At 46.1% G+C, this 23,378-nt stretch overlaps 1 protein-coding gene across 1 annotated transcript in view; it reads left to right on the forward strand.

The window, feature by feature from the left end:
* The window catches only part of LOC137519140 (fibrocystin-L-like), a 328,027-nt gene that overhangs the window by 195,236 nt on the left and 109,413 nt on the right, over nt 1–23,378 (forward strand). The window contains exons 44-45 of the mRNA XM_068237923.1: nt 9,526–9,685; nt 14,096–14,264. Coding sequence (XP_068094024.1) covers nt 9,526–9,685; nt 14,096–14,264 — 329 coding nt within the window. The remainder of the gene's footprint in view (nt 1–9,525; nt 9,686–14,095; nt 14,265–23,378) is intronic.

Genomic DNA, 23,378 nt, shown 5'->3' on the forward strand with positions numbered 1-23,378 from the left:
TCCCCTTGAGGCGTGGGTCCAACATCATGCTGATCCAGATGTCCTCCCTCTGCTTCATCTGGATCACCCTGGGGTCCTTGCGCAGGCACGTCAGCATGTGCGCTGCCATTGGGAAGAGGCGGGCCACGTCTGCTGGCACATCGACGGCAGTGCTGTCCTCCTCATCCTCCTCCTCTGCCGCCTCATCCTCTCTCCACCCCCGCACCAACTCAGCTGCGCTGTGCTGATCCCCCTCATCAGCAGCAAGGTCAGGGACCTCCACCAAGTCCTCCTCCTCCTCCCCCTCAGAGGTGGACTGTGCAGCTGCTTGCCGCTCCTGCTGGTCCAAGGCTGCCGCTCCCTGTTCCAGCAAAGCATCGAGGGCCCTGTTCAGCAGACAAACCAGGGGCACCCACTCGCAGACCATAGCATGGTCCCTGCTCACCATGTTAGTGGCCTGCAGAAAGGGAGCCAGCACTAAGCACACCTGCTGCATGTGCCTCCAGTCATCATCGGGGACGATGGACGGGATGTTGCTGGTCTTGTCCCTTCTCTGAGCGGCGGAAACAGTGGCCAGGGCAAGGTACTGGTTGACAGCGTGCTTCTGTTCAACCAGACGCTCCAACATCGCCAGGGTGGAGTTCCAGCAAGTCGGAACGTCAAGGATCAGCCGATGGCGTGGCAGCTCCAGCTCCTTTTGCACGTCTTCCAGGCTCACACAGGCTGCAGCCGAGCGCCGGAAGTGACGCACAACGTTCCTTGCCGTTTCCAGCAGTTCGCCCATCCCCTGGTAGGTGCGCAAGAACTTCTGCACCACCAGGTTTAGCACGTGGGCAAGACAGGGGATGTGGGTCAGGTTTCCCCTGTCTATTGCGGCAACCAGATTGGCCCCATTGTCGGCCACCACCTCTCCGACTCTGAGGCCTCTGGGGGTCAGCCAAATCCTCTCCTGCTCCTGGAGTTTGGCCAACACATGGGTTGCCGTCAGCTTGGTCTTCCCAAGGCTGACCAAGTGCAGCAGCGCTTGGCAGTGGCGGGCCTTCACGCTGCTGCTGAGGCGGGGGGTTTGGCCAGGTGTGCCGGAGGATGGCAGAGGATCGGAGGAACCTGCTGCAGTTCCCCGACCCTGCGGGGTGGCACCACCCACTGTGTTGCTGCTGTGCCCGCTGCTGCTCTCCCATCCTCACCACCTTCCACCAAGCTGACCCAGTGGACAGTGAAGGACAGGTAGCGGCCTGTCCCGAAGCGGTTGCTCCAGGAGTCCATGGTGACGTGGACCCTTTCATCAACCGCGTGCTCCAGCCCTCGCTCCACATTGGCATCACAAAGCGGTGCAGTGCAGGAATGGCCTTGCGGGCGAAGAAGTGTCTGCTGGGGAGCTGCCAGTCTGGGGCTGCGCAAGCAAGCAGCGCACGAATGTCGCTCCCCTCCTGCACGAGCGTGTACGGCAGAAGTTGGGAGCACATGGCCCGTGCCAGCAAGCCGTTCAGCTGACGCACGCGACGGCTGCTGGGAGGCAGAGCCCTAACCACCCCCTGGAAGGACTCGCTCAAAAGGCTCTGGCATGGCCTTTTGCTGGCACGGGAATCAGCAGACACAGCAGAGGAGGCCACTGAGGACTGGCTGCCAGAACAGGCCTCAGTGTCGGCGGCAGGAGTTGCAGAGGGGGGAGGAGCAGTGCGTTTCCGCACTCCTGCTGGTGCTGCTGGAGGAGCAGGAGGGCGGGTGGCTGCTGTTGCTGCTGCTGCTGCTGAAGGCTGTGCAGTGATGGGTGTGGTGCCACTGCCAGCACCAGATGCCTTCAGCCTCTGGAACTCCTCTGCTGGTGGAAATGTTTCGCAGCAAGGTGGTTGATGAGCGAGCTGGTGCTGAACTTTAAGGGGTCTGCACCTCTGCTCAACTTCCGCTGACAGTGGTTGCAAGTGGCGTACTTGCTGTACACTGTGGGCATGGTGAAAAAGCGCCAGATTGGTGACAAAAACAACCCCCTACGGCATGGAACCGCTGCTGCCTGTCTCCCTGTGGTGGTTGGGGGGGGGGGGGGGGGGGGCTTGGGTGCGGCTGGTGGTGGTACTGGCAGATGCTGCTGCTGCTGAGCCTGAGACACCAGCAGGCTGGGGGACCTGCCTACTGCTGCCAATGCTTGCAATGATGCGCCTCCTTGCAAGGCCCACAAGCGCATCCGCCTCCTCCTCCTCAGAGCTGCTGATGACGACATCCCCTGGAGCTGGTGGCACCCAGTCTCTGTCTGTCACCGTGTCATCATCATCCTCCCCCTCCTGAAACATGTCCTGCTGGGATGATGACCCCCCAAACTCCTCTCCTGATGCATGGATGGGCTGCTTGACTGTCGCCACAGTCTTGCTGTCCAATCCCTCATCCCCCAAAGTGCCCATCAGCATCTCCTCCTCCAAATCGCCAACAACAGCAGACAATTGACTCATCATGCCTGGGGTCAAAAGAGTGCTGAGTGACAGGTCGGCGACTGACGGTGAACTGGCCTCCTTCCCAGGCCCTGCTGGGCGGCTGCTGCGAACAGGGGTGGTGGTGGTGGTGGTGAGGGTGGAGGCCTCGGATGCAGAGCTGATGGCGGGCTGCTCATCCTCCGTCATCAGTTGCACCACAGTGTCTGCATCCTTTTCCTCAATGGGACGTTTCCGACCCGGCTGGAGGAAAATCGGAGCAGGTGCTACACGCTGCTGCTGCTGTGTCTCTGCAGTGTGAGTTGCAGATGCTCCTGCTGGGCGGCGCCCAAGGCGTCCACGGCCAGTGGCTATAGGAGGAATGTTAGCCACTGACGCTGCTGCTGCTGCTGCGGAACTGTGCATGGTGGCGTGGCCGCGCCTGCGGCTTGCCACAATGCTGCTCCCTCTCCTCCTGATTCCCTTGCTGCCCTTCCCCTTGCCCAGACCGTGCTGGCTGCCACTTCCAGACATCTTCGATGTTTTGGGCGTAAACACAAAAGTTTTTTAAAAGGGCGGGTGAAAAGTGGGGTACTTTAATGGAGTGGGTTGGTGGGCGAGGTGACTGAGTGAGTGTCTAGTACAGTAAGTAAGTAGTAACAGAGTCAGTAAGTACAACTAGAAGTTACAATAATCAGTAGTAATAATCACAAGGAAATAGAGTGTGTGTACACAGACAGTGAGTGAGTGCACGCACACGCAGGAGCTAGCCTATGAACAGTGACTGAGTGTCCCTACTAGTACAGTAAGTAGTAACAGTAAGTACAACCAGAAATTACAATAATCAATCAGTAATCAGAAGGAAATAGAGTGTGTGTACAGTACACAGACAGTGAGTGCACGCACACGCAGGAGCTAGTAGCCTATGAACAGTGACTGAGTGAGTGTCCTAGTACAGTTACAGTATATAACTATTCAGAAGGAAATAGAGTGTGTGTACACTACAGTACACAGACAGTGAGTGCACGCACACGCAGGAGCTAGCCTATGAACAGTGACAGTCAGTGAGTGTCCTAGTACAGTTACAGTATATAACTATTCAGAAGGAAATAGAGTGTGTGTACAGTACACAGACAGTGAGTGCACGCACACGCAGGAGCTAGTAGCCTATGAACAGTGACAGTGAGTGTCCTAGTACAGTTACAGTATATAACTATTCAGAAGGAAATAGAGTGTGTGTACAGTACACAGACAGTGAGTGCACGCACACGCAGGAGCTAGTAGCCTATGAACAGTGTCAGTGAGTGAGTGTCCTAGTACAGTTACAGTATATAACTATTCAGAAGGAAATAGAGTGTGTGTGCACTACAGTACACAGACAGTGAGTGCATGCACACACAGGAGCTAGTAGCCTATGAACAGTGTCAGTCATTGAGTGTCCTAGTACAGTTACAGTATATAACTATTCAGAAGGAAATAGAGTGTGTGTACAGTACACAGACAGCGAGTGCACGCACACGCAGGAGCTAGTAGCCTATGAACAGTGACTGAGTGAGTGTCCTAGTACAGTTACAGTATATAACTACAATACAAAATACAATCAATCAGTACTAAAGGACAGCAGAAATACTGGTATAGATGAGAAATAAACAGAGGACAGGAGAGAACAGCTGCCCACACAGGCAAGGCCCTGAGGCCTAAAGCTGTAAGCCTGCAGCAGCTGTCTGAGTCTCTCTCTATGTAACACAAAAGCTACTAACTAAAATACAATGTCTATCTAACTAACAACAATATAGGTGTATATAGGAGGTGTATGTGAGCAAAAACACTAGGTAAATGACCACAATAAAGCTCTTGCTAAGCCAACGCACAAAGGAGCAAATCTCTCTCTGTGCAAAGTCGGGCAAGGACGGAGAAACGGAACATGGCGGCCGCTATTTATAGGGTAGGGGCTGGCCAGGGTCCCCCTCAGTGATTGGCCGCCGTCAGAGGGCCTGGGAGCCCTCTGATTGGCTCTAAGGACATCAATCTGGGCTATGACGCTATTCGAGCTCGGTATTCGAGCTCGAATAGCGCTGTTAGCTCGAATAGCGCGAATAGTAAATGGGCTATTCGAGTTCACTCGAATAGCCCATTCGAATAGCTCCAGCTATTCGGAGCTCGAATACCGAGCTCGAATAGCTGAAAAAGAGCTTGAATATTCGAGCTACTCGAATATTCGAGCTCTGCTGAGCACCACTGGTCAATAGTTAACACCCTTAGGACATACAGCGGGATACGAAAGTTTGGGGAACCTTGTTAATCGTCATGGTTTTCCTGTGTAAATCGTTGGTTGTTACGATAACAAAATGTCAGTTACATATATCATATAAGAGACACACACAGTGATATTTGAGAAGTGAAACGAAGTTTATTATTGGATTCACAGTAAGTGTGCAATAAATGTTTAAACAACATTAGGCAGGTGCATAAATTTGGGCACCACAAAAAAAGAAATGAAATCAATATTTAGTAGATCCTCCTTTTACAGAAATTACAGCCTCTAAAGGCTTCCTGTAGGTTCCAATGAGAGTCTGGATACTGGTTGAAGGTATTTTGGACCATTCCCCTTTACAAAACATCTGTAGTTCATTCAGGTTTGATGGCTTCTGAGCATGGACAGCTCTCTTTAACTCACACCACAGATTTTCAATTACGTATATTCAGGTCTAGGGACTGAAATGGCCATTCCAGAACGTTGTACTTGTTTCTCTGCATGAATGCCTTAGTGGATTTTGAGCAGTGTTTAAGGAACTGTCGCGAAAATCTTAAAATTTAAAACGCATACAAATATGACGTACGTTTCTTCCTGAATAAAATGAGCCATAAATTACTTCTCTCCTATGTTGCTGGCATTTACAGTAAGTAGTACAAATCTGATATTACCGACAGGTTTTGGGTTAGTCCATCTCTCCATAGGGGATTCTCAGCATGGCCTTTATTCTTTATAAAGACACCCCCTGAAAAAGATTTATACAAAGATGCTGACCAGCCTCCCTGCTCATCGTACACTTTTTGGCAGTTGGATGGAGTAACTGCCATTCACTAAGTGCATTTTGAAAATAAAGAAATCCCTGTAAACCCTCCATGAGTAGATGGGCTAGTCCAAAACCTGTCGGTTATCTCAGATTTCTACTACCTACTGTGACAGCAACATAGGAGAAAGGTAATTTATGGCTCATTTTACTCTAGAAGAAACGTAATCTTTAATTGTATAAATCTTACATATATTTTAAATTTTAAGATTTTCACGACAGAGGTCCTTTAAGGTCGTTGTCTTGTTGAAAGATCCAGCCCCGGCACAGCTTCAGCTTTGTCACTGATTCCTGAACATTGGTCTCCAGAATCTGCTGATACTGAGTGGAATCCATGCGTCCCTCAACTTTGACAAGATTCCCAGTCCCGGCACTGGCCACACAACCCCACAGCATGATGGAACCACCACCATATTTTACTGTAGGTAGCAGGTGTTTTTCTTGGAATGCTGTGTTCTTTTTCCTCCATGCATAACGCTCCTTGTTATGCCCAAATAACTCAATTTTAGTTTCATCAGTCCACCGCACCCTATTCCAAAATGAAGCTGGCTTGTCCAAATGTGCTTTAGCATACCTACAGCAGGTCTGTTTGTGCTGTGGGCGGAGAATAGGCTTCCTCTGCATCACTCTCGCATACAGCATCTCCTTGTGTAACGTGCACCGAATGGTTGAATGATGCACAGTGTCTCCATTTGCAGCAAGATGATGTTGTAGTTCTTTGGTGCTGGTCTGTGGGTTGACTCTGACTGTTCTCACCATTTGTCGCTTCTGTCTATCTGACATTTTTCTTGGTCTGCCACGTCAAGCCTTAATTTGAACTGAGCCTGTGGTCTTCCATTTCCTCAATATGTTCCTAATTGTGGAAACAGACAGCTGAAATATCTGAGACAGCTTTCTGTATCATTCCCCTAAACCATGATGGTGAACAATCTTTGTCTTCAGGTCATTTGAAAGTTTTTTTGAGATCCCCATGTTGCTACTCTTCAGAGAAAATTAAAAGAGGAGGGAAACTTACAATTGACCCCCTTAAATACTCTTTCTCTTAATTGGATTCACCTGTGTATGTATGTCAGGGGTCACCGAGCTTACCAAGCCAATTTGAGTTCCAATAATTAGATCAAAAGGTTTTGGAATAAATAAAATGACAAAAGTGCCCAAATTTATGCACCTGTCCAATTTTATTTAAACATTTATTGTGCAATTTATGTAAATCCAATAAACTTTGTTTCACTTCTCAACTATCACTGTGTTTGTCCTATATGATATATTTAACTGACATTTTTTATCGTAACAATCAACGAGTTATACAGGAAAATCATGACGATTAAAAAGTTTGCCCAAACTTTCGCATCCCACTGTAAATGTTAGTCCTCTCTGCGTCAATCTTTGTGTAGTGTTGGCTGTGGTCGTGCGCTGATTTTGCAGTGTGGGCCCAGTGTTGGCCTAGTAGGCTTAATTGATGATCACCTGAGGTGACTAGAAAAAAGGTTTTGCCAAAAATTATCCAGCCAATTGAATTTGGTCTGTCCACAATGAAGCAACAACCTTAACTTGGGTGTGCAAAATGACCATATAGGTCATTGCTTCATTGAGATATACAAGCCCCTTTACCACGACAAGGTAACGAACACGAAGGGGAATTGACATGTACATGCATTTTTTTGTTGTTGCAGCCACTGTGTAGCACCACAGGCCAGAAATATTTGGCATGTACAGTCACATGCCAGAAAAATTAGGTTCTGTAGCAGCCGCTGCTAAAAAATTTGGGTTTTATCTGTAGGAAATGTTAAAGAAACGCTGCGTGTTGAACCCTAGTTGGTGGTGGTGGAGAAGGACAGCTGTCACTGTGTAGGTAGTCAAGTAAGTCATGCAGCATGCAAAGATGAAAGACACCTGTGTAGGGACTGAGTCACAGGTCTTCCAGCTGACAGTACCACTCCAGGATCAATACCTCATTCATCTTAATAAAGATCAGGTAGTCAACACTTTGGTGACATAGGCGACTTCTCTTGGCAGTTACAATCCCTCCTGCTGCACTGAATGTCTTTCTGACAGGACGCTTGAGTCGGGCAAGCCAGAAGTTCAATGGCAAATTGTGACAGCTCTGGCCACAGGTCAAGCCTGCACACCCAGTAGTCCAGGGGTTCATCGCCCCTCAGAGTGTAGATATCGGCAGATAAGGCCAGGTAGTCCACTACCTGTCGGTCAAGGCATTCTCTGAGGGTGAATCCTGAAGGGCTGTGGTGATGTGTTGGACTAAATAAACTGCGCATGTTCGGCAGCACCAACATATTAGTACAGTGTTGTGTAGAGGAGCATACAGCAGCAGCAGTAGAGGAGGACACAGCCAAGGATGATAGCAAAGAGGATGGAGGAGGAGTAGGAGGAGAAAAGGAGAAGGTGGCAGAAGGCCTGCCTGCCGTTCATGGTGGTGTCACCAACTCCACTGCAGAGCCACACATTCCATGCTTGTCAGTGGTCAGCAGGTTTGCCCAATGTGTGGTATAGGTGATATACCTGCCCTGACCATGCTTAGCAGACCAGGTATCAGTGGTCAGATGGACCCTTGCCCCAACACTGTGTGTCAGAGATTGACTTGGCTTTCCACATTATGGTACAGGTTGGGGATTGCCTTTTTTGAAAAATAATTTATCCTGGGTACCTTCCACTGCAGTGTCCCAATCGCAACACATTTTTAAAGACCTCAGAGTCCACCTCTTCCAATTTCCTTCACAGACACTTGACTGTGGGCAGATGATCAGGAACTGCTCAAGGTGAGAGGCAGAGTGGAGGGTGGTTGAGAAGATAAAAGGACAGCAGAGGTTGACGTAGCTGAAGAAAGTGGACCAGGAGGAGGATGGCTTTGACTTTGGGTGCTGCCTATCCTCATGTGTTGCTCCTATTGGCGTGGGTGTTTAGAGCTCAGGTGCCTTTTGTACTTAGGTGTGTGTTGGACTTCCCCTGACTCAGTATCTTGTGGCACAGGTTGCATATGGTATTGCTGTTGTCAGAGTCAGACTCACAAAACAAATGCCACACTGGTGAGCTTTGGGATGACAGCATTCTGATAGTGGTGGAGTAGTAACAGCAGAAGTTGGCGGGCTGGTTGGCTGGCTGACCCCAGTGCCGATACATGCTGTGTGGCAGTGCCACTAGCTCCTTGCGATGACCTCCCTCTGCTTACAACTTATCTTCTCCTCCTCTCTGTCTCCCCATCTGAATTCTCCCCCTCTTCTTCATCTCTTCTTGTGGGCACCCACGTCACAGCCATGGACACATCGTTATCATCAGCAGCAGCAGGTACATTGTCATCATCCTCACACCTTAAGTCTGTGACAAATCAAAATACAGCCACAATAGCGCTTATGATGCTGGGGTGTATTGTGCTACTGTACACGGAGTCACTAGGAGTGTGCGCACCTCTGTTACATGTAGCTCAAATAGTCTGGGATAAATCAAAATACAACAACAATATCACTTATGATGCTGGGGTGTATTGTGCTACTGTACACGGAGTCACTAGGAGTGTGCGCATGTCTGTTACGTGTAGCTCAGATAGTCTGGGATAAATCAAAATACAACAACAATATCACTTATGATGCTGAGGAGTATTGTGCTACTGTACACGGAGTCTCTAGGAGTGTGCGCACATCTGTGATGAGCAGCTCAAATATACACTGCACTGGACAGTGAGTGGACGCACAGGTTTGTGATAAATCAAAATGCAATGGCACTTATGATGCTGGGGAGTATTGTGCTACTGCTCACAGAGTCACTAGTAGTGTGCTAGCTGATTGGCTGCCATGTGTCTGCTTACTGTGAGGTAAGGGGGTGAAAGTTTAGCTCAATGATGCTGTGTAAAGGGGGCGGATCAAACATGTCATGTGTTCACCTGAGGGGGCGGGCTCGAACACCTGTACTTTGCTGCAAAGTATTCACCAGACAAATTCTTTGGGCCATCTCTACTTGCTAAATGAAAAAGAAAGTTGTAGCTCTGTAAAGCCATTTCCGTAATTAGCTTTGATAATTGTACTTCCCTGACAGACAATTATGTTTCTTATTATTTACAGAATGACGACTACTTGATGATTTCCCACCGTGTTACGGAGTTAGCGGATATGTTTAATATAATTGACATGCGTAACGGGTCTACCCAGAATCTGACTTTTGCAAACCACACAAATGGAGACTGGCACTTGGATACCAATTCAACTACGGTCACCTACCTGGGTAAGTACTTTCTAACATTTACTTACACTGTTACTACAGTCATGCTGAATGGTTTCTGACTCTTTTGAGTAAACACTCCATACGGTTTAAATTATTTCACATTGCAAAGCGTGAAGGTAAAAAATGGAAGATGGATCAAAAAAAGGATAGAAGTAAAGATGATGACCTGTAGGCTTATTCTGAGTCAGTGACTTAAAGTATTAGAGGCGGAGCATCAGTACAGAAGTAAGGAAACTGGCATGGTTCATTAGAGAATGAGGATGGCAGCCTCCCTATTCCTCTCACTTCAGGTTGCATTAACCAGTTCGGCCTATCTGGACGAGCTTCCTCGTCCAGATAGGCACTGCGGCTGCCGCCGCCTCGTGCGCGCGATTAGCCCCCCGATCAGTGAATGGGAATATAATTCCCATTCACCGATCTATCTTCCCTGCAGAAATACCGACGCTTTCTCTCCAGAGAGCGCGGTATTTCTGCCCCCAGGAAACATTTCCCCTGCTTTTAAGTTCCTAGATGCGAAATCGTTCGCATCTAGGACTTTTTTCACTGTGGCCATCTTGTGGCCGAATAGTAAACTGCACCACAATTCATTTTTAATAAAAAAAAAAATATATTTTACATTTAAAATTAACAGTTTCCCTCCCACACCAAAAATTACCCACATACACTTTTTTTTATTAAAAATAAAAATAAAAAATACAATTAAAAAAACCCAAAAACAACATAAATAGTTACCCAAGGGTCTGAACTTTTTAAATATGCATGTCAAGAGAATATGTTATTATATTATTTAAAATTATAAGCTTATAAATAGTGATGGACGCAAATTGAAAAAATGCACCTTTATTTCTAAATGAAATATCGGCACCATAAATTGTGATAGGGACATCGTTTAAATGGTGTAATAAGCGGGACAGATGGGCAAATAAAATACATGAGTTTTAATTACGCTAGCGTATATTAATTTCAAACTATAATGGCCAAAAACGGAGAAATAATGAATTTTTTTCATTTCTTTCTTAATCTTCCTGTTAAAATAGATTTAGAAAAAAATAATTCTTAGCAAAATGTAGCACCCAAAGAAAGCCTAATTAGTGTCGGAAAAAACAAGATATAGATCAATTCATTGCGATAAGTAGCAATAAAGTTATAGGCGAATGAATGGGAGGTGAACGTTGCTCGGATGCATGAGATTTTCGGACTGCGGTGCTGAACCGGTTAAAAGGAAAATGTAATGGGGGATTCTAACTTTCAGCTTTACGTATGTATTGGTCACCATTTCCCCAATTAAACTCTACTGTAAACAAATCCATACAAAATGTATTTTACTTAGGATCGATTACCTCCCCATTTATTATAGCTACCTAACGGCCGCCTCACGCCAATGGCTGTGACCGTGGCGGCAGCCCCAGGACCGCCTAACGTCAATTGGCGTCAAGTCCTGGGGCCGGCTACTGCAGGATCTCTGCTTGGGAGGCGGAGTTCTGCCCCGCCTTCAGTCTCCCAGTGGCGATCGCTGCTCGCGAGACGGTTATACAGTGAAACCCTCATCTAATTAACTTGTATAGTGCTGTGATCTGCAGCAGCGCTGTACTGGGGACAGCCATGTGACGCGGCTCTCCCCTCCATAGGCTGGGGAGTGATCGGCTGTCATAGGCTGAAGCCTATGACAGCTGATCATGCTGATTGGCTGGCAGGGGGAGAAAGGGAGGGAGCAGGGCAAAAAAAAAGACAGATTTATTTAAAAAATAAAGAGATAAATATTTGGTAAAAAAACAACAAACATCTGGGGGTCGATCAGACCCCACAGACAGGGAGCTCTGTTGGTGGGGAGAAAAAGGGGGGGGGATCACTTGTGTGCTGAGTTGTGTGGCCCTGCAGCTTGGCCTTAAAGCTGCAGTGGCCAGTTAAGCCAAAAATGGTCTGGTCTTTAGGGGGGTTTAGCACTGTAGTCCTCAAGTGGTTAAAGAGACTCTGAAGTCTCCCCAAAAAAACATTTTTTTCTTCAGTATCTTCATTAGTACTAATTAGTGATGGGCGAACACCTGGATGTTCGGGTTCGGGAAAGTTCGCCGAACATGGCCGAGATGTTCGGCATGTTCGGGCCGAACCCCGAACTTTCCGAACATCCAGCTTTTGGGGGCCCTATGGGGTCGCAGGCATAAGGGGGGAGCATGCCCCGATCGCGGGGGGGGTCGGAAATTCCCCCCACCCCCTCCGCTAGCGCTCCCCCCTCTGCCCGCTTCCCCATAACAAAGTTTCAAGAAGTACCTGCTGTGTCCGGTGGTAGTGTGGGTGGCTGGCAGTGGGCGGCACTATGCAGTGACTGAATGAGGAGGAGGAGTCCGGAGAGTGACGCGTTGAGGGAGGCCGGGCAGCGGGCGGTTCACTGCTGAACCGCCCGCTGCCCGGCCTCCCTCAACGCGTCACTCTCCGGACTCCTCCTCCTCATTCAGTCACTGCATAGTGCCGCCCACTGCCAGCCACCCACACTACCACCGGACACAGCAGGTACTTCTTGAAACTTTGTTATGGGGAAGCGGGCAGAGGGGGGAGCGCTAGCGGAGGGGGTGGGGGGAATTTCCGACCCCCCCCGCGATCGGGGCATGCTCCCCCCTTATGCCTGCGACCCCATAGGGGGGCCGTATTCGGCCGAACAGGGCCCTGTTCGGCCGAACAGGGGCCCTGTTCGGCCCTGTTCGGTGGCCATTAGAAGTTCGGGGCGAACCCGAACTTAAAAGGCCGAACACCATCAGGTGTTCGGCGGAACGCGAACATCACCCGAACAGGGTGATGTTCTGCAGAACCCGAACAGTGGCGAACACTGTTCGCCCAACACTAGTACTAATGTCCTACCTAAAATTCCGCATCGCGGCTGAAATTTCCTGGGGCAAAAATCCACAACTTTCCTGGTCATGGATTTTGCTGCCCAGGGGAGGCAGAGCTTTGGGCTGTAGCTCTGCCTCCATGTGCATCAGTCAGCATTGATCGCCGCCTCTTCCCGGCCCTCACAGTGAAAGAAGACTGAGAAGGGCAGGGAGAGGCGGCAATTAGCTCAGATTGACGGGAGTAGAGGCAGAGCTACTGCCCAAAGCTCTGCCTCTACTAGTAAGCGCTGCCCAAATCTTTCCCCAGGGATTTCGGGGGTTTAAATTGTGATTTCTGTGGCGGGGATGCAGCGTTTCAGGTAGGACATTAGTGCTAATGACGATACTGAAGTAAAAACAGGTTTTTTGGAGACTTCAGTGTCTATTTAATTACACCAGTTCTTCTTCATGCTTTTTGTCACATCTCTTATTCTCATGTTTTTTTAGATACAAAAGATATCCGGTCATATCAGCTGAGATATTGCTGTGACCAAAACGAACAATCCTGCTTCAAACATAAACAATCCAAAAAATGGTGCTAGAAGACTGTGATATGATGATTGCAAATTATACTCTTTTCTTTTGTCATCTCTTGTTAAGTTTTTATTACATGCAGGGCCAGCCTTAGGTTTCATAGCGCCCTGAGCGAAACCTGATTTTGGTGTCCCCCTCCCCCCCTTTCATCCTCTTCACAGGTGCGTGGGCACGCACACACACACACAGACCCATATGCAATTCACTTTTTCTCACAGGAGGATCACCATTAACCTCCCCTCTGGCACTCTTAACCAAACACCCCCCTCCCCCTTACATAACTTCACAATAAGGAAAGACACACATTCCACCCCTTCCCCCCCATCATGTCAAAATCTGTCATGGGCAGTCTCTCACTGCTCCTCCGGGCTTTAGACCAGGCAGTCACTGCTCTGCTCGTCCTCCAGAGTGACTCCCCACCCAAACTCCTGATGTGTGGTTGCAACACCTTCTGCAGCCTAGCTGTCACTACTCTCACTAGAGCCTCTAGAGCAGGGCTTTTCAACCCTGTCCTCAAGTACCACCAACAGTGCATGTTTTGCAGAAAACCACAAACATGCACAGGGGAGGTAATTAGTGTCTCAGCAGAGCTGATTAACTGCCTCTGTATATTTTCACAAAACATGCACTGTTGATGGTACTTGAGGACAGGGTTGAAAAGACCTGCTCTAGAGGGCGGCGTGTGCACACACAGTGTTGTCAGCAAGAGGCAGCCACCGACAGCAAGAGGCAGCAGCAGGTTTCCAGGGGCAACAGGGGTGGGCGGAGCTACTACTTGCAGCAGCTACAGACAGACCCGGACTTAAGTACAAATGCGGCCAGGGCCAGACTAATTAGATGAAGTCAGGAGGGCGATCTGTGCTGTGCATGTCCGCCCCTGGAAGCCGGCACCCTAAAGGCTGGCTATAATTACATGCTGTGTTTTAGAATTTTGACACTGCACAAAAAAATATCAATGCAAGTAGTTTAGGAAGATCATTCTAATGCCTAACTTTTTTTTATTTTACCTTAGTCTCAGGAAAAAACAGCCTTCCTGTGGCGGGACTGCTGGATCCAACCTTGCCAAACATTTATGTAAATTTCAGAGCCTACCAGTGCTACTTCAAGAGCTGCCCTACTACTACTACTTCGAGTCCAGCCACAGTCCCTGGCCCTGTCCCAACAGACTCCGGACTGTACATGTGAGTATGCTACAAAATCAAATTTTTTATTCTATTGTCCTGATTATTGATTGATTTTTTTTTTTCAAACCCACCATTACACCAACTTAGTTTTTGATGTGTGGATACATTTTTTTACTTTTGGGCAGCCCTGAATTCAGTCATACCGTATAAACAATGTTTTATGGTTGTCTTCAATGTGCTTCATACAAAAGTTTCTTCAATACTTTAACTTATAACAACAAAAATATATAATATCAAAATCAGTACAATACATTTTGTACATTAGGACACATTTTCTAAATATGTATGAATGTTTGTAATTTGAGTGAGTGTAAGTAAGGGGATATTCTTAATCCTCATTTTCATTACATATGTAAGTGTTAAATGCATCATACTCAAAATGGAAAACTTTTAGCAATGGAGTCCCACAAGGTTCAGTACTAAGTCCAGTTCTGTTCAATTTATTTATTTATGACCTAGAGTATGGATAAGTAAGTCATGTTGCCATCTTTGCAGACTATAGAAAATTATGTAGAACTAGAATCATCTGCAGTCAAATGGCAGATGAAACTAAATATAGATAAATGTATTGGCCACATCAATGCTATAGCACCATGTAAACTAAATAGAATATAACTGGGAGCATCAAACTCAGAGTAGGACTTGGCAATGCTAGTTGATAATAGGTTGAGCAATCTATGTAACTGTAGCCCTAATGGCTCCTATACCGTATTCGTGAGTATCACTCCAATATAGTCCCTATGGCTAATAGGGATTAGCACAAGGAGTTTACTGAATTCCAGTTCTCACAATATTAACTTGAAATTTAGAATTCACGGAATTCCAACATGTACAAATTCATAGCAGGTAGCAGCCTCCGTTGAAGCGCATACATAGTGCGAAACGGCCGTCAGGCAGTTTGTGCCCAGCACCCACCGCACCACCGCACTACTTATATATGGTATGTGACTTCCTGTGACACTTTGTTTGTGTATGGTTTTATCGAATGCTTATATGGAATAAAGCACCTGCAGTGCCGATAATACCTCCTTCTCCTCATTTCTATGCATATGTACAAATTCATGTTTGTGCAATGCAAACGTTTTTTATTCTTTTTATCGAAATAGTGGACACATGTTTTCTGAGCATGCAAGTGAAGAAAATAAACTGATGAAGTAATCAATTGTATCTATCCTTCTACTCCTAAAAATAACTTTTAGATATCCCACAGTTTTATGTAATGTTTACATTTTTTTTTTTTAAATGTACGATAGATTTATTGTTTTTTTCTCAACTCAATGACAGCCTGTCCCGTGTCCCAGTGAGCTCAAATATATGAACTTTTAACCTTTTTATATGTCCCCTGCTCTTCAAAGCCCAGTTCTTCACCTGTAATTCCTTATTAGTGAGGGACGCTAAAGTCTGACTGGGTCCGACTGGAGAGAAGCTGTGCGTAGCATAGCAGAATATGAACTCTTTCCGTCAAGGAAAGATGAAAAGGAGCACACAATAGGTTTCTGTTTGCTTCCCACTGTACATACACATGACTATCTCATGTCACCTGTGACTTAAAAAAAACACCAGGGAAATCTAAAAAATGAGCTTTACTTACCTGGGGCTTCCTCTAGCTCCTAACAGCCTATGTGTTCTTCGCCGCAGCTCTACTCCAAGTGAGTCTCACAGGGCCCCCTCCGAAGCAGCCGTGGACCCGGCGAGTTTCAGCAGCCACTGCGCATGTGCGAGTGCGCGGCTGCACCGCTCGCGCTCCCATAGCCAGAAGGGTCCTGCGCTGGCGCAGTACTTTTGCACCTGCACAGGACGCTCCCGACCACGTGAGCACGCTGGTGAGTGGCACGGCCGCGCAATCGCACAAATGTGCAGTGGCTGCCGACCTCACCGGGTCACCGGCTGCTACAAAGGGGACCCCGGGAGACCCGCTTGGACTGGAGCTGCATTGGCTGCCAGGGGTGGAGGAAGCCCCATAAGTAAAGCTCATTTTTGTTTAGATTTTCCTGATGTTTCCTTTAAAGAGAACCTGTACTGAGTAGAAATATTTAAAATAAACACATGAGGTAGCTTCAAATGAACATTGCATAGTTAAAAATGATTTTCAGGTACTTGGAGATAAACTTAAAGCAAGGAGTCTCCAAGGTGGTGTTCTCTAAAATACTGCCAGTGCCACGCACTACATCTGAGAGACAGAGGGAGCTTAGGGAGTTAAATAAGTGGCTGAGAAATTGATGTAGGAAGAAGGGGTTTGGGTTCCTGGAGAACTGGGCAAACTTTGCAGTCGGTTACAGGTTCTACAGCAAGGATGGGCTGCACCTAAATGGGGAGGGTGCAGCTGCATTGGGGAGAAGATGGCTAAACGGTTGGAGGAGATTTTAAACTACGATCTAGGGGGAGGCTGGAGGGTAAAGTCTGAAGACAAGTAGACTCAAGTAGACAAGGTGAGGTAAAAAGACAGTGGGAGCCTAACATTAGGGGGGGGGGGGGGTGGAGAGGGATATGGGGCAGTCTAAAGAGTAAGGAGGTTGGTAAAACTTCAAGTAGCCCATTTCATGTAAACAAAATTGGAAAATGTGGTGGTAAAAATATAAAGTGCATGGTAACCAATGCTCAGAGCCTTGCAAATAAAATGGATGAACTAGAGTTCATTCTGATTGACAAAGGCTTGACATTGTGGGAATAACCGAGACATGGATGGATAAAAGCCATGACTGGATAGCCAATTTAGAGGGATACAATGTGTATAGGAAGGATAGAACAGGGAAAAAGGAGGAGGGGAACATAAAGCACGCGAGACTGCCGTAATGAGGTCGGAGCTGGAGGAGGACTTAGAGCTGCGCAGCTGCACTTGCGGCTGTGAGAACTGCGCAGCCGCGGCTGGACCTGGCGGCCATCTTCAGTGGGGCAGCTGAGGACGAACCGAGGATCGGAACCCCCACAAGTCAGGGAATTGATTTACAAGCGCGGCGGAATGGAAGGGGGGATGCGGATGGAGACCCCTAACGATCATAAAACTGAAGAAGTATTTAACTTTTTTTTTTTACCATATCGGCCTCTTAAGTCCTTTAAGAACTCTTTTACAGCTGTCATGTACGGTAAGAATGGATGAAGATTGTGAAGATGTGGAATCCGTTTGGGCAAATATTCATGGTGGAAATAACGGTTGCCAATTGCTTATTGGGGTATGCTACAGACCACCTCATATTCATGAAGTTGCAGAACTGCAATTACTACAGCAGATTGAAAAAGCTGCAAGTAAAAATGAAGTCATAGTTATGGGTGACATTCCAGACATTGACTGGAGTATTGAGGCTACCCATTCTAATAAAAGCGGCACATTTCTGGCAACACCACAGGACAGTTACCTGACTCAATTGGTAACAAAACCAGCTAGGGGGAATGCATTACTGTATTTGATAAATTCAAATAGACCAGATGATGTATCAAATGTGCAAGTTCAAGAACATTTGGGAAATAGTGATCACAACATGATAACGTTTGATCTGGTGACTGATAGGCCGTGGGGAAGCGGGACCACTAAAACTATGCATTTTAGAAAAGCAAAGTTCAATCAACTCAGCCAGGCACTAAGTTTGGTGAACTGGGATAATGGACAAGGGAAGGACACTGAAGGGAAATGGCAAGCTTTTAAACTTATTCTCAATCAATATTGAGGTATATATATCCCATGTGGAAACAAAACATTTAGGAATAAAAAAAAGGTCTCTATGGATGAATGGAAAGGTTAGAGATAAAATTAAGTGGAAAAATAATGCCTATAAGGTCCTAAAACAGGAGGGGACCGAGGCTGCATTAAGCAATTATAAGGAGTGCAATACAAGTTGTAAAAATTAGAAATTAGGCTGGCAAAGATTGAAGCTGAAAATCAAATCGCTAGGGAAATCAAATCTAACCCAAAGAAGTTTTACAAGTACATCAACTCAAAAAAGAAAGGTTGACTGTATTGGACTCCTAAGGCCCTGTTCACACTGCACGCGTTGCTGTCCAGATTTCGTCAACGCGTGCAGGAGGCCAACACGCACAACATCAGAAATTGCATAGACTGCACTGTCTGATGTTCACACTGCATGCATTCTGGACCAGTGCGGTCTGGGAACACATGCTGCATGCATTTCTTAACAAAACGCGAAGCTGACTCATTCACTTTCAGTGCATGGGATCAGCCACGCAATACATAGAAACGCAGATGGCGTGCGTTCATACGCGTTGCTTTCTGAACGCACAGCCATCCATGTTTCATGATGTGAACGTGTCCTAAAGGATGAGGCTGGGAACTCAATGGTGGATGACCAAGGTAAGGCAGAGTTATTAAATGCTTTCTTTGCTTCTGTCTTCACAAGGGAAACATCACTGTTGCAAATTACAGATGCAGAAGAGTCTCAATCTTCCAATTGTAATATTAAATACTTAATGCAGGAAGAAGTGAAGGCAAGACTAAATACATTAAAAATAGACAAGGCATCTGGCCTGGATGGTATGCATCCTCGGGTCCTAAGGGAGTTGAGTTCAGTTATCAATAAACCCCTTTATCTTATTATAATAATAATAATAATTATTATTATTATTATAGACCTGTAAGCTTAACATCAGTTGTATGCAAACTATTTGAGGGGTTACTAAGAGATACTATACAAGACTTCATAGTAGAAAATAATCTTATTTTTCAGCATCAGCAAGGGTTTACTAAAGACAGGTCCGGTTTGACTAACATGCTCAGCTTTTATGAGGTAGTGAATGCTAATATGGATATTGGGAATGCTGTAGATGTCATATACTTGGACTTTGCAAAGGCCTTCGACACTGTTCCCCACAACAGTCTGGTGCAAAAGTTGAGGATGCAAGGACTGGGGAAGAGTCTGTGTGCATGGATAGGGAACTGGCTAATGGAAAGAAAACAAAGAGCTGTGGTCAATGGATCATACTCAAAATGGAAGACTGTTAGTGTAATGATTGGGGAATTCTCTCCGTGGTCAGCGCACAGGATGTGCTCTGACACACTGCGGAAATCCTCCACAAGCGTATAATTTGAGAGAACCCAGCAAAAGGTGCAACGCATCTGTAGAGGGAGATTCCTGTCGGCAGATGGAGCTGTGGAGTGCAGAGGAACAGATCCTCTGCCCTGCCACAGATGCCAGACAGGAATTGTACGAAGGGAAGAAACGCAGGGCAAGATAGCCCTGAAAGATAGAGATCAAAGCGACAGAGGGTATGTGTGTCCACCAATCTAGTCGCCACCCTGCGACGATGAACACACAACCATGAAGATCAGGTGAGAAGGCAATCGCAAGAGATGACGATTGCTAACAGCGACACAAGACAGAATAAGCACAGAGGAGGAATGTATGTGTGTGCACCAATCTAGTCGCCAACCTGTGACGGTGGACACACAACAGAGGAAACCGAGTGAGAAGCAATCGCCTGAGAAGCGATTGCGAATGAGAATGAGCAAAGGGACAGATTGTATGTGTGTGCACCAATCCAGTCGCCAACCCGCGACGGTGCATACACAACAGCAGATATGAAGTAGGAACGCAATCGCGAGAGAGGCGATTGCCAGAGGTGACACAAGGCTACAGCAAGGCAGAGCACGAGAGTAGCAAAGGCACAGCAAATCATACAATGAGAAGATAAGGAAAATAACAAACGCTAACTAAACGCGAACACCGCACTCATTCGCAACAGCAAACGCGTTTTCTGCGTGGTCTCCGCGTGTTAAGCACAACAGAGACAAGCACGCCTAACTAACCACTGACAGACAAACATGAAACAGAGGACGCGAGCGCTTGCTTAGCGGTTACCTCACCGAGCCTCCAGCAAGCGTTCGTAGCAGACAAGACAGGTACACAAAAACAGGGATAAGTGCGAGATACGATCCCCTGCTCTTTCCGCCAGAGCAAGTGCGATCCAATTATAGCAAGATAGCTAGCAGGATCCACTGCTCTTTCCGCCAGAGCGAGTGTGATCCAAGTATAGAAACAGAGCGAGCTGAATCCACTGCTCTTTCCGCCAGAGCAAGTGCGATCTAAGTATAGCAAGGTAATTGCAGACCAGAAGGATCCACAGCCGCTACTGCTAGAGGCTAGTGTGATCCAAGCACGACAGACAGACAGAACAGGCAATACAAATAATACAATCCTAACAGCTCTAGCAAGGATGCCTAGTGCAGTCCCAGGAATTACTCTAGGCTAATCTTCAAACAATAAGCAAGGCTGACACTCCAGGAGTGTTTCACAGGACAAACCCTTATGACCAGCGACTTACTGTGGAATCACATGGTATATATAGAGCAAGCCTACAAAGGATGTGGCTAGGCAATTTGCATGACAAACGTATGCAAATTCCTCAGCAGCAGCAAGCTGCAAAACTGACAAAAGGTCTCTCCTCCAGAGACCTGCAGAATGCAGACCTAAACAGTGGTCAAAAAGCTGCCTGCCTGCGCAGGCAGCTGAGCGGATCATTACAGTTAGCAGTGGGGTCCCACAGGGTCTGTACTGGGACCAGCGCTCTTTAAGGAATTTATTAATGACCTAGTAGATACAGTAGAAAGCAATGTTGCTATTTTTGCAGATGATACAAAATTGTGCAGAAATATCAACTCTCAGGAAGATAGTGTCATATTGCAACAGGATCTGGATAGGATGGTTATATGAGCACAAAAATGGCAGAGGAAATTCAGTGTTGAAAAATGCAAAGTCATGCATTTTGGTCATACCATTGGTCTAGCACCATACAAAATAAACAGTATACAGATGGGGACATCAAACTTGGATAGGAGTACTCATCAACAACAAGTTAAATAATCATATTCAATGCCAAGCCGCTGCAGCTAAAGCTAACAAAATTTTGGGATGCATTAAAAGGGAAATAAAAACTCGAGATGCTAGCATAATATTGCCCCTGTTTAACTCTCTAGTAAGGCCACATCTGGAATATGGAATTCAGTTCTGGGCACCACATTACAAAAAAGATATTGCAGTTTTAGAGCAGGTGCAGAGACGAGTAACAAAATTGATACGAGGGATGGAAGGTCTCACTTACCAAGAAAGGTTAGATAAACTAGGTTTATTTAGTCTAGAGAGGAGACACATTAGAAGGGATCTAATTAACATATATAAATACATCAGAGGGCAATATAAAAGCTTGGCGGATGAGCTTTTTGTCCCTAGGCCTTCACAAAGGACTAGAGGACATAATCTGCGCATGGAGGAAAAATGTTTCAGCCATTTATTTAGGAAAGTGTTCTTTACAGTAAGAGTGATTAAGTTGTGGAATGCATTGCCACATGAAGTAGTTATGGCAAATTCTATGGGCCTGATTCACAAAGCGGTGCAAACTTTTTCGCGCACTTTTTCGCGCGCAATTTGCTGCGATTCCTGTGATCGCGAACTTTTGCGTGCGCAATTTGCCGCGATTAGCACGATCGCGGACTTTTGCACGCGCAATTGTCTGCGATCACGCGAATCGCGGCAAATTGCGCGCGCAAAAGTCCGCAAAAAAGTTTGCACCGCTTTGTGAATCAGGCCCTATATCTGCATTGAAAGGGGGCTTAGATGCTTTCCTTGCATTGAAAGACATCCATGACTATAATTACTAGGTGATGCCCAGTGGTGTTGATCCAGGGATTATATCTGATTTCCATCTGGAGTCGGGAAGGATTTTTTTCCCTTTTGGGGCTAATTGGACCATGCCTTGTAAGGGGTTTTCGCCTTCCTATTGATCAACAAGGATATGTGAGGGAGCAGGCTGGTGTTGTACTTTGTACTCTGGTTGAACTCGTTGGACGTATGTCTTTTTTCAACCCAAATAACTATGTAACTATTTAACTACGTAAATATATACCGGTATACCAGAAAAATTTATTTAAAACAAGAAATGCCAGAACTACACAGGTAATTTTAAAAAGATATAGTTTAAAATATTATTTCTGATAAGTCCACAATCCTTAATGGATAATTCATAAGTTAATAAATAGATATTCATAAATACTGGTAAAGTGATGGTGCTAATAACAAAAGATGCAAAGACTCTCGGTAAAAACTCTAGGTGCTGCTGTGGTACAAGGATTGCAGGACAAATCTAAAAAACAGCATCAACAAATCAACCACTGAACAAATACTATGGGTTATTTTGGTTCACTAAACAAATGCACAGCGATTCTGCTCCTGCATAGCATATAATCCAAATTTCCCCCAGAAAAAAAAGTGGACTGTAAAACTTAAAGGGTACCTTAAATGAGTAAAATAATTTAAAATAAACACATGATGTACGTGCAAATGCATATTACATACCTACCTTGCCATCAATTCCTCTCAAAAATTCACCATTTACTTCTACTGGATTCCTTCCAGTCCTTAAAATATCTTGTCAGACCTGTCTCTCCGGAAGCTGAAGGCCTTAGTGCCATTTTTCACTATATCAGTTGCTGTTCGTATAACTAAAGCACAACTGATGTGAAAAGTAATGTCCATGATTCCCATATGGCTCAAGCAATATTACCGGTTCATGGAGTGCTGACCAGGAAGCTGTTATGGGGTCATTGCCATTTTTAAAATGGAGGACGGAGAATTCCATCATTCACAGTGGACCAACAGGATGCGGGAGAGGAGAAAGATTGATGGGTAGACTACGCGGGAGGTAAGTACGACGTATGTATGTTTATTTTGACTTTTCTTGTTTTAGTTCAGGTAAAAACCGAAGGCAATAGTTTGCAAATATGCAAATCTATATTTAGTTGAAATTGTACAAAGGCAACATGCTGAATGTTTTAACTGACCGATGTTACAATTTCATGAAGATAATGATAATTTTAAACTTGTTGCCAACAACACAGTTAAATGTTTAAAAGGAAATAAATATGGCAGCCTCCATTTTCTTCTTACTTCTGTTACCCTTTAAAGGGGAACTTCAGCCTAAACAAACATACTGTCATCAACTTACATTAGTTATGTTAATTAGAATAGATAGGTAATATAATCTTTTACCCACCCTGTTTTAAAAGAACAGGCAAATGTTTGTGATTCATGGGGGCTGCCATCTTTGTCATGGGGGCAGCCATCTTTTTGGTTGAAAGGAGGTGACAGGGAGCATGAGACACAGTTCCAA

This window comes from Hyperolius riggenbachi, chromosome 5, assembly GCF_040937935.1.
Source record: "Hyperolius riggenbachi isolate aHypRig1 chromosome 5, aHypRig1.pri, whole genome shotgun sequence".
Taxonomy (NCBI): domain Eukaryota; kingdom Metazoa; phylum Chordata; class Amphibia; order Anura; family Hyperoliidae; genus Hyperolius; species Hyperolius riggenbachi.